Source organism: Podarcis raffonei, chromosome 9, assembly GCF_027172205.1.
Source record: "Podarcis raffonei isolate rPodRaf1 chromosome 9, rPodRaf1.pri, whole genome shotgun sequence".
Classification (NCBI taxonomy): domain Eukaryota; kingdom Metazoa; phylum Chordata; class Lepidosauria; order Squamata; family Lacertidae; genus Podarcis; species Podarcis raffonei.
Window position 1 is genome coordinate 59,102,206 of NC_070610.1, and position 16,822 is coordinate 59,119,027.

The window sequence follows — 16,822 nt, forward strand, 5'->3', positions numbered from 1 at the left end:
ACCTAGTGAGCTTCATGGCCGAGTGGGAATTTGGACAAAATAGTTCTGATCATGCAAGGATTTCCATTTCTGCGATTGAACTTCCCCACCCTCTCCTTGGGCTGCACCATCTCCAGATCTGTCCTGGAGGGGGAAACCCAGAACAGATTTAGGAGGGACACAGGAAGGGGAGAAGGAGGGGAGGTTCTGTTGCACAGCCGGATGTTCTTGTGCTGGCAAGAACTACTTTGTTGGGTACTGTCCAGGGTACCACAAATTAAATTGCAGCATTTTGTCAAATGCCTTAAAGCACCAAGCTTTTTAGCCATTTCAGGCATGCAGTGATAACCAACGTGGTTCCCTCCAGGTGTTGTGGACCACAACTCCCCTCGTCACTGGCTGAGAGGAGTCGGAGTGCAAAACATCGGAGGAGCATCGCACTGGCTACCTTTGGGATAAGGCTTGACATTAACGTCTGGTTCCTACAATGTCAGCAGTTCCCGAGGGTGTGTGTGCATGTGTTCCCATCCCCAGTTTTACCTGGGGTGTGTCCCAGGAAGAGCTAATATAATCTGCATGTCGTTCTGGTAGATAACTTTGATTTGTAGAGGAAAGAAGTTAGGAGATATTAAAAGTAGAGCCTTTAATTATGTCGTAGGATTCGCCTTTGCTGCTATACAGGATGTCATGATTTGGTCTGAACAGTCTCTTCCTCTCTGGGCATGTTTCAATCGTTGTTGAAAAATTAAAGAGACATCTGTTTAAATTAGCACTTGACTCTCTCAGAGACTATTAACAGACTGTCAGGGTTTTGTAGTATGAATAGCAAGAAGTATATTTCTGAGCTCTTGGCTCTCCCAATTCCATTGTAGTGGATTCGGGTGATAACGGTGGTCAGTTTCCACAACCATGTCTTGGCTTAGGAAGCTGAAATATGCATCAGTGGTCAGATATATGGGTATAAAGGGGGCAGGAGCAAATTTTCATTGAATAGGGTTCAAACTACAAGGGAGAAAAAGAAAGATTTAGGTTAATGATGATTTAAAGTGGCACGATGCTGGTTTAAATGTATAGTGCAGATAGGGCCTTAGTCATCCACATGGGACAGCTGTAGCCACAGTGTGAAGTTTCGTCTTTAGGAGAGGAAAGCAAATGGCAACCAGTGTTTGCTGAGCCTCAGGTCTTGTGTAATGTCACCTTGACATACCTGATTCAAATCACACATTTTATTTGGAAGGGATGACTCAGTTTTAGTCTCATCACATCTAGCACTTACATCATTCAGTGAGCTGAAACCAGCAGCTATTAGAGAGAATAATAGCTTTTGGATGCATGATTATGGTACAGACCAAGGAAATGATGCCTTTGGGGTTTGCAGTTGATTAATTTAGCACTGGTCCCAGAGAGGAGCGGGCTGCCTACTCTGACTGTTGGTGAGAAGAACTTCAGGGGGAACTTAAAAACCGGGAACCTACTGCTGCCACCCTCCTTTATTCTGTGTCTCTATCCCATGTCACCCTTATTATTTGTTGATTAGTTAAAGCATTTCCTACTATATACCCTTCAGAATAAAAAGGCTGCCAGAGCAGTGTACAAAAATAACAAGATAGTCCCTGCCATCAGGCTGATAAATCTTAAAGGACACAACACAAAAGGAAAAGGAACTGGGAGGGAGAAGGAAAATCAAGGCTGTCTTTCTAGTTACAAAGCTTAGTTGGTAGCAATTAATGAAGCTGGATGTAAGCACAACAGACGGTCTGCTATTTCCTCTGCATCTGGTGGTTTCAGCCACCTCTTTCTCTGCAGTACAGTTGCTTGAAATACAGCACATTAATTGCTTGAATTCCAGTGGCCCCATCACCTGCTTTTCAGATAAGTTGTCACATTTGTTGAGTGCATATACATATCTGTGTATGCCCTATATAGCATGCGTCATCACATTCACTGTGGTCGCCCTGCAACAACCCCACTGCATGCAGGGAATGGATTGCCTAATGGTGAGAGGGGTTTAGCAGTTCTGGGGGAGCTGGTGCCTCTCGTTCCTGTAAGAGAACCTGGTACCTTTCTGCAAACACGTGCCTGATATGGCTTCCATTTTGAACAGCAGCAATAGAGAAAGTAGAAGGTTTTTAACATGTGAACAGGAATGAGTGTATGGGCTGCTTTGATACAAGCACAAGTATTAATAAGGGAAGAGAGTTAGCTCCAGGGGTGAAGCAATAAATAAATATATGTAAGTGATACCCACTCATTCCCCTCAAGTCATTTATGAACCAGCCTCTAGAAAATTAAAAAGGCCTCTTAATCTGAATGGTTGCATAGTAAGGTAAGCTGCAGGTCATTTCAGAGTATGGTTAATATATTTTCTCCTTTGGACCTTCTCAGAATATGGTGGCAAGTGGAAGATGCTCCATTATTTTGCACAGTGTTTCTTTGCTCCTTTATTGCCTGTGGCATACGAAGATAAAGATGCTCTCTACATATATGGAATCTCAGATCTTCACGCAGATTATGAGCTGACACTCAGAGTAAGTTCCACTTTGCCCATTCTCTGAAGCTGGGTCTGGAAAGAATTTGGGGGCTGGGCGGGGAGGGCTTTCCCCCCAACCCTTCTATTCAACCCAAAGCAAAACCTTAAGAAGACTAGCTCCAAAGAAATACTCCCAGCTACGAAATATTGCTGTGTTTTGAGTTTTTAAGTGAGGTGTAAATATTTGAATTTTGCAAGCGAATGTTGTAGGATTATTGCCTGAATAAAGGCATCCTCATGTCATAGTTAAGCTCTTTTGAAGGCTATGAATTTTAATAAGAGAAATGTAAACATGTGCTCAATCTAGGTTGAGTTATTTGAGTTTTATTAATGGCAAGGAAGCATTCATAATGTGCCTTTATTGTCTTGAACTCTTAACCTGCCCTGCAGGTCAGTCTGCATGACTGGGGTTTAACGGAGCCAGTGTGTACCTTGGCTAAAGAGGGTGTGCTCATCAAGGGAGGAGCAGCTGTCCCCATCTACAAGGAGCCCATCAGTGACCTTCTGAAACAATGTGGAAATTGTACCAGGCAAAGCTGTGTTGTCACCTTTTTCCTTGAGGGTGAAGAGGAGCTCTCCAGCCCAAGCAATTACCACTTCCTGTCCTCATTGAAGGATGCAGTGGGATTAAAGAATCCACAACTTCTTGTAAGCAACAAAATTATTTTGTTCAAGTAATAACATTCGTTCCTTGGCACACAAGTAGCAGTACATAGAACCACAGAGGGTATAGAATAACTGCGGTGAGATGTCTTGGCCCTGAGTAATACTCAGAAGCTGTGTATGAAGTCAGGATACTGAACTCTGTGCATAGTACCAAAGGAGCTGTGATTTCACCCTTACGGAAGCATTATGTGCTGATCCTTACAAAGGGTAAGGGCGGAGCCTCAGATGCCATATGCAAAACTGTCTAATTCCCATCATTTATAGATGTCATGGAATTGAACTTTTATTGCTGTTTCTTGGTGTTTTTGCCTTAAAATGGAGCAGTTACTTTGGAGCACAGAAAGTGCCTCGTGTCTAAATAAAATGGCATTCCTGCTTAATGCTGATTGCAAAATCAGGCTGAGCCAGCGCAAATAGGAACTGTGAACAAGAAGAGCAGTCAGTCCTTCTGCAGTATGGATTTATGAGGCAGTATTTCCTGAGACCTTTTGTGGGTTCCATAAGAAGTAATGGTGGGCACACTGGTGTGTCATCTTGGCAAACCAAGACTTAACTGGCGCAGTTCTGGGGAAGAGTAATTTCCTCCATCTCCTGGAATTGCTGAAGAGGAAACCATAGTACAGTGGGAACCAATGTAGGGTCCCTCCGGGTGTTTGGGGACTACAACTCCCATTAACCCTGACCATTGTTCATACCGGCTGGGACTGATGGGAGTTGTACATCTGGAGTTACGCTAGCAATCCTTGCCGTAGTATTAAACTGGTATAAAAATAATGTTTATAAATCAGGTTTCAGGCGGCTCCATATGCCATTATTTCCTTTTCTGCAGACAAGCTTGTTGTGAGGAGGAATAAATTATTAAAGCACATTGTTTATAATAGGGAATTTCTACTAGGCAAACTGCACAGATAATAATCCTTTGCCCCCTCCCCTTCAGGCTTCTGTTTCCCAAGAAGGAGATCAGTTTCAGATTATCCTGGAAGCCACAGCCATCGCTCCTTTTGTTTGGTTGGATGCTGGAAACATCCCAGGAAGATTCAGTGACAATGGTTTCCTTCTCACTGAGAAACGGAGAGTCATACTGTTCTACCCTTGGGAAACCACTAGCGCCAAAGAGCTGGAGAAGTCGCTCAGCTTAACATCATTGACAGACATTTCCTGAGGAAAGGCCTGAAGGAGGGAGAGGAAGCTGAATGGAAATGGGAATGAAACGCCGCAGCAAGAGAGGCACAAAGTAGGACCATTAAACATCATTCTTGTGCCAGCATCTTCCACACTTGGGACCCTTTTGCTCATCGGACTGGAGCCCAGAGCAAATCAGCACAGCTACAGAACAAGGTGACCACGTATGCTAAGAGAGCTTAATGAAAACAGTGAAATGAAGTGCATAGAATGATGCTTTAGTGCCCTCATTTACTTTCCTCTGTATTCTGGCGTCAGGGCTTTTTATTGATGGAAGGATGTGTTGCTCCAGTATTAGACTAAGGAGCCATACTGATGCACGTCTCAGATTATAGGGAAGATGGGTGGTAGTGGAAGTCTTAGTTATTGGGGCTAGTCAACGTGGGACTTCCCTAAGGGTCTCACTCCCCAGATAGTTAGAACAGTGCCCCCAAGGCATGCTTAAAGTTGCAAGGTGGAGAGGCTGCACACAGATCTCACTTATAGGTGCTAGGTGCAAAAGTCCAGGAACCACTTGCAAAGTAGGCCTGATATGTGTGCTGCTAAAGATGGCAGGAAAAAAGATAATAGGAGTGGCTGCAGGCATAAACAAGAGTATTTTTTCCTTTACCACTGCATATTCTCAGTCAGCAGCTACTCATTGGAAAGAGCTCTTTATAATCAGTGGCTGCTATTGTTTTGGTTGGCTTGAACTGTGGCACTTCTCAGCTAAGGATTCCTTCTTTCACTGGTCCACACTGTGTTCAGAGGGCTGGTGGTTGTTTTTGCTGCAACAGAGTGACAGCTAAGTATTGTGACATCTTAAAAAGACCTAACAGTTGATTTTCTTTATCATCTGTGGCTGTGAAGGGTGGTCATTTTTATACATTTAAGCTCTGAATCTTATCACAGGCTGTACCATTGCCAATCAACTTTTACAGTCGTACCTTGGTTGACGAACGGAATCCGTTCCAGAAGTCCGTCTGACATTTGAAAACCAAGGTGCAGCTTCCGATTGGCTGCAGGAGCTTCCTACACTCAATTGGAAGCCGTGTCGGATGTTCAGGTTCCAAAGAACATTCGCAAACCAGAACACTCACTTCTGGGTTTGCAGTGTTCGGGAGCCAAAACGTTTGAGTTGCAAGGCGTCCATCAACTAAGGTACGACTGTACATCCCCCTTCAAACCCACATAATGGTTGACTGAGGATCACACTCTATTATTTTGATGAAGTGGGTGCTAGTCCATGAATGCTTATGTCATAATGTCAATGTTAAAGTTGCCACAAGGACCTGTTGATCTTGGTTCACCTGTCTTTCCCACTTCCAGTATGTTTTTTCAGCACCCTTGCCTGTTTACTTAAGTGTCCAGCTCACAGCTATCTGACACACAAGTGGAAAAAGGTGTGAATAGTTTCTTCCTATAGTTCAAGAGAGTTTAAGGGGGGGTTCTATGGACACATACAGTGGCCTTCTGTGTTCTCACCTTCTTTACCTCTTAAGGAGTTTAGGAGGTAAGCCGCCCTTGAGAGAAGCTACTGAAAATTTTTAGCAGGACCTTAGGCCTTACTCAGGTGACCTCATAATGGAAAAATGCATCACCCTATTGATTCACCTTCTGATTTAAGTTATGAGTGCTTTGTCATCAAGCTAATGGGAGCAGTTTGCCTCCAGGACCTTAGCTGCTTTCCATATGTGCTTCAGCACTAAAAATACAGAAAATGTGAATTTTGTCTTTTATTATAAAAGTAAAATAAAAAAACAAAGCATTTAAAAAGCACATTATTTTTCCTTGAGTAATTTCATCTAAACAAGAATATTTACAGCAGAAAGCTGGTAAAACAGGATGGGGAAAACAGTCTGAAGCTTGGATGATTTTTATAGACACCAGATGAAAATTTAAATATACTTACTGAAATATACATTATATTCTTTTGACTTAAGTATCTATCCTGATCACTGCTTACGACCCTGTTCCACGCTCCACAGCCAATGTCTCTCTTGTAACTTTTACCATACATCATGTTGGTAGTCCATTTCTTATATAGGTGAAGATCTTAGGAAGAAAGAAGGCCACTCCATCTTCATGCTGCTGGTCCTGAGCTTCCCACTTTACTGGGACCTGATTCCTGTTTCTTGAACAGTCCATGTACATTTTAAAGAGCTTTTTCTTCCAGTGCACCTTGAATTGTTAGCAACTTCCTCCCTCTGCAGGAAACTTTACCAAACCATTCCACACCTCTAAGTGGCTTCAATTTTGCCTTGTGGCAAGTTGTCCTGGCCATAGCCTGTGGTTAGTTTCTTAAGTGTTACTGGTGACTTGCTGGTGAAAGACTCCGAATATGTGAAGCTGAGTTTGCGGAGGGAAATCTCTACACCGCTGTCACAAATACTTTCAGCATCCTGGAATTTGAGATCACCTGGCAGAGGGGAAAAGGAACATGTTGCATAATTCATAGGGTTTTAAGAAAATGCTAATACAATGCAATATATGCAGTTCAGCAAGTAAATCAGAAGAGCAATGCGAAGGCCTCTTTGCTCCCCAGACAATGGTGAAAATAAAACAAAAATTACTAGCAGCTGCAGAAGGAGTCCAGGGCAGGAGCTTTATGAATCTGAGTGTTTCCAGGCAACATGTTTTGCACACTCAAGTGCTGAATCCTTGGCACTTCCAATTAAAAGAGCTTTGTTGGCAAAGCTAGGAAGGATTTCTGCCTAAGAACATGGCTAATCCAGAAAATGCTAGGATAGATGGCCAAGCGGTATTATATGATAAGGCAGCTTCACATGTCCTGAAGCCTTGGCTTGTCCTTGTGCTAATCTTGTTTTTCCTACCATGTTACTAAATGCCAAGGCTGCACCAGCTGCAAGAACATTGGGAAGGTGACCTGTGTTTTCTAAGGTTCCAGCATTATTTTAAAAAATCATCTTGGAATTATTGAGATCTGGCAAAGAAGCCGTCACCTAGATAAGTATGGGTTCAGATTTACTGAACTGCTCCCTTAAGAATCGTAACTATTGATTGCTCTGTTGCTTTCCTTAAATGCACTACTGCCAGGCCAAACAATTAAAAAAAACCAATGAATGTATTTCCAGATAATGAGAGAACAGTGAAATCCTCAGCAAGTTGGTTCAGAAGCAAGTTGATTTCAATAGGACTTTCTTGCTAGTAATTGTGTTAAGGATTGCATTTCAAATGCATGTTTGTTTTTTACTCTTTTCTTAGTAAAGTAGTGGGGTGTTTTAAGCAAAGCTATTATTTTACTGTTACATCTTTTCCTCCCTGTTGCTCAGAGCATCATACATGGTTGTAATGACTGTCCTATCAAGGCACTAACCAAGGTATGGGGAGCTTTTGACCCTTCAGATGTTGCCAAATGACAACTCCCATCAGCCAAGGATGGTGGGAGCTATATAGTTCAGCAAAACCTGGAGTGTGAAAGGTTCCCCACATCATCACTAACCCAATAAACCTGCTTAACTTCAACAAGGTGTGCCCTCAGTCTTAATTCATGGCACTTCCCTTCCAAAACCTTTAAATGCGGAGGACTGAAAAAAAGATAGATCAATCCCTTCCTCGTCCATGTCAGTTCTGCATGTTTTCATTCCTAACTCTCTTCTATATCCCATTAATATTTAAATACACAGGTTATTACAAAATATCTATTCAAATATGTATTTGATCTCCATGTATACAATTCAAAATGTGTTTTATTCCAAACCAACAGTTTTTGAAACACATTTTGGTAGGTTTCTTTAAATTTTGCAATACAGTTGTGGGCTCAGAGTAGTGTGAAACATAAAGGGATAAATATATGTTCTGATCGACAACGTTAGTCTGGAAGTGTGCATCAAGTAAGTTTGCACAGAAATTTATGGGAATTTGTCAAGGATACCTAGCCTGAATACTCTTTGAGACGCATCAACTCAGGAGCTGGCTAGTTCTGCAGTTGAATGGATATGTGTGTCTTGCCCTTTTCTCCAGGAACTTCACAGCAGTGTTTTAGGCTAAGAAAAACCTACAAGGGTTAGGGAATTCCTAACCTCACCCAGTGGGCTCTGCAGCTGCGAAAGGATTTGAATCTAGGTTTGTCACATGCAAATCAAATAATCTAAACACCTCATTGTTCTGTCCTTATTACCATCTCTGCCACGGGGGTGGGGTGGGGTGGAGCTGCAAAATGTTTGTTTTATTGCAGGAGCATTGATTGGCATAGAGCAGTTTACCTGGTTGTGCTATCATGGGAGGGGAAGGCGATTCGCATAATGGCGGTCTTGCATCCTTTGCCTGCTCTTTGCTGGACTGGCTCGATGAGATGGATAATGAGTTCTGAATTATTTCTGCAGCCTCTGTACAATCCATTTCTATCAAGGCATCAACCAGCTCCCTTACAGTGCCACCAGAAACCTGCATAGATATTAAAATAAAGGTAAACAAACCGAGGCAGGCTTTCCACCCAATTAAAAGAGGATCATTAGCTTTCTATGCAAGTACAGATCTACAGAAAACTTAGCAGCAGGTAACTTGACAGTTGGCTTTGGTTTTCCTTCAAAGAACAGAAATATCAACACTTATTGACTGAAGGTGAGTATATTATTATTATTATTATTATTATTATTATTATTATTAGGCAGGTAGTAATAATAAGGTCCTGGAGTAGGTTACAACAATGTAAAAAGATATTAAAATCAGTTAAAATAATTCACCATCAAAAGAATAGGTGGGTCCTAAAATAGATATATTTCAGGTGTCAAAAGTCAAGGTGCATCATTAAAGGTAAAGGTAAAGGTACCCCTGCCCGTATGGGCCAGTCGTGTCCGACTCTAGGGTTGTGCGCCCATCTCACTTAAGAGGCCGGGAGCCAGCGCTGTCCGCAGACACTTCCGGGTCACGTGGCCAGCGTGACAAAGCTGCATCTGGCGAGGCAGCGCAGCGCAATGAAACGCCATTTACCTTCCCGCCAGTAAGCGGTCCCTATTTATCTACTTGCACCCGGGGGTGCTTTCGAACTGCTAGGTTGGCAGGCACTGAGACCGAAAGACGGGAGCGCACCCCGCCGCGGGGATTCGAACCGCCGACCTTTCGATCGGCAAGTCCTAGGCACTGAGGTTTTTACCCACAGCTCCACCCGTGTCCCAGACAGGTGCATCATTAGCATGTGACAAAACTACAATGATGGTGCCGGTAACATTCCACAGCTAGCTTTAGGGGCTGCCACCCCGCAGCTTCTGAGGGTGCTGGAACTAACAAGGGGCCTTTTTCTGCCAGTCTGACCCAAGGGAGCCTGTAGTAAACTCTTTAACGTGAACCTCTTCAGTTGGGCCCAGAAACAAACACAAGATATTCCTAGAATTCTTATAAACATGCAGCCACATGGCAGAATAAAATATGTAATAGTTGGAGAGCATTGTTTAATTTACAAATGAAAGACCTATATGATTGCGTCTTGCCATGTGCATGGCACGAATACACAAACTTTTTCTGCGATTAACACTGAGAGAATCTCTCACCTTATAGTGAGTTTCTAAAGAATGCAGCAGCCTAAAAAGGGTCATACATGCTCCTGCAAAGGGGTATTCTTAACATCATATGGTTGGAAATGATCAACAGGGCCTAAAGGTCCCAAATTCCCCAGTCCAAGCCCAATATGCACACCAATGAATGCACAGAACTTGTGCATTTGCAGGCCTAATTCGCCATGTGCAAATGATAGGCTGTCTCCTGTTCTATAATCAATAGAAACATCACCATAGGCACAGGAACCCTCAGGGTCGTTGTGACAAGGAATTATTGAGGGATCTTACTAGGTAGGTGCTTATAGACATTAAAGACAGGATGCAAGGCAAGGCTAAATGGGCCATTGGGCTGGCCCATTAGGCACATTATTCAAGGTACCTCATAATTATCAAGCAGGGTTTTTGATGGAGAGGGGCTCAACCGGAAGGCATTGTTAAGTATCCCTAGGCCAAGCTTCTGCGCCAGCATGGACCAGTTTTTGTTCAGATCAGGCACTTCAAGTAACTTGTAAAGCTGTAACTTGACATCCTCCTTCAGCTCTTTCATGTTTCCTGGAAGAAGGTGAAAAACAAAACCGAATGTGTATTTACTCTCCACTAGTGGAAGCAAACGCTCATTTTAAATACACAAGCATGTAAAAACCCACTGTTGACCACAGCCATCCCAAAGTCTCCAGTGCAAATTTGAAAGCTGGATGTGAGCCTCCTTTTTCCTTCCAGGCATGCTAGTCTGTTTCAACTAAACCATGGGTCAGCAAACCTTTTCAGCAGGGGGCTGCTACACTGTCTCTCAGACCATGTGGGGGGCTAGACTATATTTTGAAGGAAAAAATGAATTCCTATGCCCCACAATTAACCCAGAGATGCATTTTAAACAAAAGGACACATTCTACTCATGTAAAAACACGCTGATTCCCAGACTGGCCATGGGCCGGATTTAGAAGGTGATTGGGCCGGATTCAGCCCCCGGGCCTTAGTTTGCCTACCCATGAACTAAACACAGCAATAATATTCCCACTGTGGGTAGAGTGAGACCATATGCTGATCATAACCCGTCTTTTTAAAGAGAGCACAAGTATAACACTTCAATAGGACAATGCTTTTTTTAAAGTTTCAAGGTGTGTTAAAATTCATCATCTGTTCACAGTGATCCTAGTGCCCTTTGTCCACTACCTGGCCTAGATATGGGGAGTAAATTAATTTTCCCAGGTTGCTGCCAAGGAGCTCTTTCTCTTGCCAGGGACTGGATGGGACAAAAGCTAAGGAGCTGAGTTTGGATGTGCAAAATCTCTTAGCTGCTGAAATGAAACCATATTTTCACCGGGAAAGGCGCTATAAAAAGATGCTTTCATCAATATAACTAGGACTATCGAATGGCAAAAGAAATGTTAGGTTGCAATCCTAAGCCCACTTGGCATGAGTTACTTCTAAAGTAAACATGTATAGAATTGCAATGAGTTGAGCAACTGTAGATTATAAAAGTTTTCAAGTGGGTAAAAATTAGTTCTGAAACAGAAACAATGCTTTGTTTTTGGATGACATGCACTTACTTTTTAAATATGTATTTATATTATTAATAAACGTTTTTGAAAACACGGCTGCCTAATTAGCTGAGATTACTTTTTTTAGCCTATTAAAATGGATTACTCTGATTAAGAGTTAAACATTGCACATCCACTATCAAATATGGAACTTTACAGAGTGATAGCAAAAGAGAAACATCTCTGACCTGAAGAGCTTACTGACTAAAATTCTGACAAGGAGTTGGGGGGGGCAAGCTTCATGGGTAACAGAGAGTGTGTATCAGGCTTCCTTCAAAACAGAGTATGGATTAGAGGTAATTTAAGTCAGTGTAGTTAGGATGCTTGGGTAAGTCTTTGTTTCAGCTGGGAAATAAAATCTAGGAGGTGAGGCGTGAAATACTGTACACGTCCTGAAGAGGTCAACAAGGCTTACTCCCAGGTAAGTGAGTTTAGAATTGCAGCCCAAGACAAAGGCTGCACAGGAAAGGGTTTTTATAAGGATTTGATGGATGAGAGAGAGGAGGCATCACATGGCTGTTCTGAGAGAGGTTTCCAGGGAGAATAGACAGTGTTGTTTAAGAAACCTTGAGATGGCTGAAGGCAAAAAGTGCTGCCTCCCAGGTCAGACTGTACAATTCAGATCTCAAGTGTGCTTTTAGCAAAGAACAATAAGTGCCCTACAGCAAACCTGCTGCAAAATAATACTGAGCAATCAAGCTAAGCTGGAGAAGAAAGAAATATCAGCCAGTCCCCCCCCCCCCCGCTTATACACACCCTTACCTTGTGTCAATAGATCTTCGGAAGCTATCTTTGATTTGGAGGGTTTACCATTCAAGATATCGTACACCTGTTAGGAAGAACAGTTAGCTAATTAGTGCAAACGCAAAGCGAAAGCATCCAGCTGCATCCTGCACATTTAAGTTTCAAGTCTGGCATTTATAGTCTTCAAGTGGTCAGCTGGTAGCATAATGCATATCTGTATTTTAGTGCTGGAGGAAGGTCACACTTTCCTACCTCCTCCAGCATAACTGCAAAGAAAAAATTGGAAGTGACTGCTTCCATTTTTAAAGTAAAGAGGTGCCAGTACTCTGTACAGGTGAGTACCGTCACAAAAAAGCCCTTCTGCTTCTTCTCAGCCATACTTTAAAGAAAAGAGAATTATTTTTTAAATGTAAATCAAATTGCAGCTGCAACCAAGTCAACTGCTGCATCTTTGATTGTCACCCCAAACTGCAATATATATATGGGTATTCTTGTAGTTTTTAATACTAAAGACTAGTTCTTCCCACTCCCCACATTCCTGTACACAGATTGGAAAAAAGGGCCTGGTCCATATTCTCAAACAGGCCTTAAATGAAAGATGTACTGGCTCTTGAGATGCCTTCATCCTAACCACTTGCCTCCCAGCTAGTTGCCATGTCCAAAGGTGTTGTTCCAGGTATGACCCCTTCATCTTCACCATCTTTGTCTTTCACATCATCTTGTTCAAACAATGGTTCAAAGTTCTCAATGTGGGGATCTGCGCCTGCGAGGTGAAGCAAAGCACCATGGTGAAAGAGTGTAACACCTTCGCATCAGTAAACCCTTCTACTCTAATATTCAGTCACGTAAATATGCAAAAGGAATTCCTAACATTATGAGGCGACGGCCTTGGGCGGCTTGATGTGGTGTTGCGGGCAGCAGTAGCAGCCTCTGGTTGTTCCTCCTGATCCCCTCTGCCATTTCTCTCTGCCCCCACACTGCCTGCCCTAGGCCCCCTAATCTGACCTGCCTAAGCATCACCAATGTTGAAGTAAGACTCTACTGCCAGTCTGCTTGGCTTCTATATGCAGAATGGGAAAGATCTGTCGCTCACCAAAGGTTGCCATATATAAAGCCTACTTTACTTTTATCCAAGAATGATAGATTTAAAATGCGAGACTGGGTAAAAAATGAATCTTTTTGTTCGTTTTGCATGGTTCACGCCTATCAAAAAGATGCATGCTTTTGGACAGAAGTCTTTGTTTTGTTTAGGATTCTCATTTTTCTTCTTCACCATTTCCCTCTCTTATTTAAAAACTTCTCATTCTTTAAGAATTTAGTGTTACGTGATTAGAACAATGTCTTAGGGCCTTTTCCTGCAACTTATTCAATGCTGCTACAAATGTTTTTCCAGAAGGGGGAGCTCAAGTGCTTTATGACAGTTTCTAAATCCATTCAAATGCACCAATTATTAATATTGTATTATGCTTGTGGTGATGAGATGCCTCTTTGCTACAGTGCAATGGCTTGGAGTTGCTCAGAGAACAAAACGGTTTGCAGTCCAACTTTTGGGAGGGAAGGGAAAATTACTGATTTGGCTGGGGTCATTTTGCTACCTGAGGCAACTCCCACCACATTCCACACACAAAAGCTAGTCATTAAATCTTACTTTCAACACTGGTGATGGAAAAGCAGCATAGGGGACAGGAGTCTTACTCACACATTATACGAGAAGTCCAGAGGGTGGCAACACGAGAATGGGCTTTTTCTGTGGTGGCTCCCCACCTGTGGAAAGCTCTCCCCAGTGACACTCACCTGGCACCTTTGTTACATATATTTAGGCATCGGGCAAAAACATTCCTCTTCTCCCAGGCCTTTGGCTAATTAAACAATCTAGGGTCTTATAAATTGTGTTGGGGGGAGTATTGCTTTTGTTTGTTGTTATTGTATGGATTCTGCACACAGTATTGTAAACTGCCCTGTAATCTTTGGATGAAGGCAGTATAGAAGTTTTAATAATAAGAATAAGAATAAGAATAAGAATAAAAGCTAAGGTAAAGGTAAGGTAAGGTAAAGGTAAAGGACCTCTGGATGGTTAAGTCCAGTCAAAGGCAACTGGGGTTGCGGCACCCATCTTGATTTCAGGCTGAGGGAGCCGGCGTTTGTCCACAAACAGCTTTCCAGGTCATGTGGCAAGCATGACTAAACTGCTTCTGGTGCAACAGGACACTGTGATGAGTGCCAGAGTACACGGAAATGCCGTTTACCTTCCCTATTTATCTACTTGCACTGGCATGCTTTCGAACTGCTAGGTTGGCAGGAGCTGGGACAGAGCAATGGGAGCTCACCCCATCGCGGGGAATCGAACCGCCGACCTTCTGATCGGCAAGCCCAAGAGGCTCGGCGGTTTAGACCACAGTGCCTAACAGTACACTGAACACAAGAACATGTTGTCTACGCAAGTTTGTGTGAAACAGTGTGACCTGGTCATTTGTATAGTGCACACAGGCACACAAACTCTACACTGCATGTCAGCAACTGCATAGCCTTACTATTTGTTTACAAAGACAGGACACTCACTGAATGTAACTTGCGAATACCGCTGGGAAATTAAGAGAAAAAGGCGATAATCAAGGAGAGTCTGGGGAAAAATTATTTCACAGCACTAAAGCACCTGGAAGAGTTTAATGTTATTTTCTTACCTGCTGCTTTGAGAAGAGCTGTCATTTTTGTAGACCCCCTTCCAGCTGCTATGTGAAGTGGAGTTGTTCCATCATATGTAGTGCTGTCGACAAATGCATCACCCTTTAAAAAAAGAGAAATAAATAAATGCTGGTTTAGATACTTACATGCACACTGGGACCATACTTTGATGCCTCTACACAATTTTGGGTCAGCTTGAAAGAGCGCGCCTCCAAGGCCTCGTGACCTGGGATGAACATTTACTTTTGTATATGGACTTATGTGAGAATGATACGTAAGAGTGCTGAATTTAGAGCCGAAATGAAGCCATTTGTAAATGAATAAGCGAACAAAAAGAGGATCGGATGAACTCTGATAATTAAATATTTAGTTAAGCGTTTACTCACATTTATTTAAAAAAATGTACATTAAGCAAGAAAGATAAATAATGTGGAAAAAATATTTAACAGAATGGCCCAAAAAAATACCTTGGATGGTGAGCTGTAAAAATGAATGTTTTGCAAAAATAAAAATAAAATACATACATACATGCACACACCCATTCCAGATCTAATACAACACTAAATTATTGGTGAAATATGATCACACATTTATGCAGGTTTTACTGTTTTTGACTGGTGAAAGGCCAGTATAAATATAAATTGATATCAAATTGCAAAATACCCAGGGCCCATCAGAATATACATTGCTCTCCATGTGTTACTAGATGAAAGTGAAAGTCAGTAACTGCTAACAAAATAAGTAAACAAATGAAAGGTCACCACAGAATCTAATTTTTAGATTGTAAATTTTTAGATTGTAAAACTTTATTGTATTCTAAAGGTTCGGCTTCTTAGCCCCACCACAGGCTCTTAATAATAGCTTTAGAGTGCATCAGTCAAATCCATTTAAAGCTGCAATCCTATTCCCAGTTACCAGGGAGTAAGTACCGATGAACTCAATGGGACTTTTCTGAGTAGCTATATGTACCGCAAGATATATGTTCACTGCAAGTATTCAAGATCAGAGGAAGGAAAACTTTCAGTGGGTCGTGTCTACACACCTTGAACTTAAAGACAAGTCAGAGAGACTTTTTGTTTAATTAAAAATAATTATGCATTTATACTACATTCATCTCATTCGAAAAAGCAGAGTTACCTCATTGGTTTTTTTAAAATTGCTCAATGTGCAGTCATCAGTGAACATTTGGGATGACAGAAAATGCTTCTGTGACACTCCCATGCATGACCTGTGGGCTGCACATTGCCAATGTTGACCTAGGAAGCAAGGAAAATTGGCCAGGAAAACAAAGTGGTTCTGGCCCCCATGAAGCTCACCTCAAGCAGAAGGCAACCTGCCAAGGATATATTTCCTTGTTCGACAGCCAGGTGCAAGGCAGTTCTGCCAGATTTCTGTTCTTGGGCGTTGACATCAGCACCAGCAGCAATGAGCAGCCGGAGACAAGACACGCTATTTGCCATCACGGCTAGGTGAATAACAGCCAGCCCTGCAATAAAGAAGCACAGTACAGCAACTGAATAGTGCGACGAGATCTCAAGCTCCGGAAAGTACCTGCAGAAAAGCTAAATGTGGGCAATAAAGGGAGGCTGCGTTTGGGCTTCTCATGATTTGGGAGCGGTAATTCATGAAAGGAGAAGGCCTACAGTTTTGGGATGCATGTCAGAAAAGTAGGGGGGAAGAGAGATTACCATAGCAGCTGGTTTCATTTCCTTTTAAAACTTGTTTTGTACAGTGACAGCAAAAATAAGTAAATATTGGGAACCTAAGAAGAGCCTACTGGATCAGGTCAATGGCCCTTCTAGTCCAGCATCCTATTCTCACAGTGGCTAGACAGATGCCTGTAAGAAACCCAAGAGCAGGATTTGAACTCTTGCATTCTCCCCTCCTGTGATTTCCAGCAACTGGTGTTCAGCAGCATTGCTGCCTCCAGCTGAGACAGCTGAGCATAGTCATCATGGCTAGTAGCACCTCGATAGCCCCCTCCTCCATGTTTAAGTTTATTA

At 42.5% G+C, this 16,822-nt stretch overlaps 2 protein-coding genes across 7 annotated transcripts in view; one reads left to right on the forward strand and one right to left on the reverse strand.

Moving 5' to 3' along the window:
* MANBA (mannosidase beta) overlaps positions 1-4,571 on the forward strand; it is a 63,439-nt gene extending 58,868 nt beyond the window's left edge. For all 4 annotated transcript variants that reach the window (XM_053403947.1, XM_053403948.1, XM_053403946.1 and 1 more), the window contains 3 exons: positions 2,365-2,507; positions 2,900-3,157; positions 4,113-4,571. In XM_053403947.1, coding sequence (XP_053259922.1) covers positions 2,365-2,507; positions 2,900-3,157; positions 4,113-4,337 — 626 coding nt within the window. In that variant the 3' untranslated portion in view covers positions 4,338-4,571. The remainder of the gene's footprint in view (positions 1-2,364; positions 2,508-2,899; positions 3,158-4,112) is intronic.
* A 1,488-nt stretch (positions 4,572-6,059) lies between these two features.
* Positions 6,060-16,822, reverse strand: part of NFKB1 (nuclear factor kappa B subunit 1) — a 74,189-nt gene continuing 63,426 nt past the window's right edge. For all 3 annotated transcript variants that reach the window (XM_053403944.1, XM_053403945.1, XM_053403941.1), the window contains 7 exons: positions 16,136-16,305; positions 14,819-14,921; positions 12,776-12,900; positions 12,156-12,222; positions 10,232-10,404; positions 8,563-8,743; positions 6,060-6,755 (listed from right to left, as the gene is read on the reverse strand). In XM_053403944.1, coding sequence (XP_053259919.1) covers positions 6,577-6,755; positions 8,563-8,743; positions 10,232-10,404; positions 12,156-12,222; positions 12,776-12,900; positions 14,819-14,921; positions 16,136-16,305 — 998 coding nt within the window. In that variant the 3' untranslated portion in view covers positions 6,060-6,576. The remainder of the gene's footprint in view (positions 6,756-8,562; positions 8,744-10,231; positions 10,405-12,155; positions 12,223-12,775; positions 12,901-14,818; positions 14,922-16,135; positions 16,306-16,822) is intronic.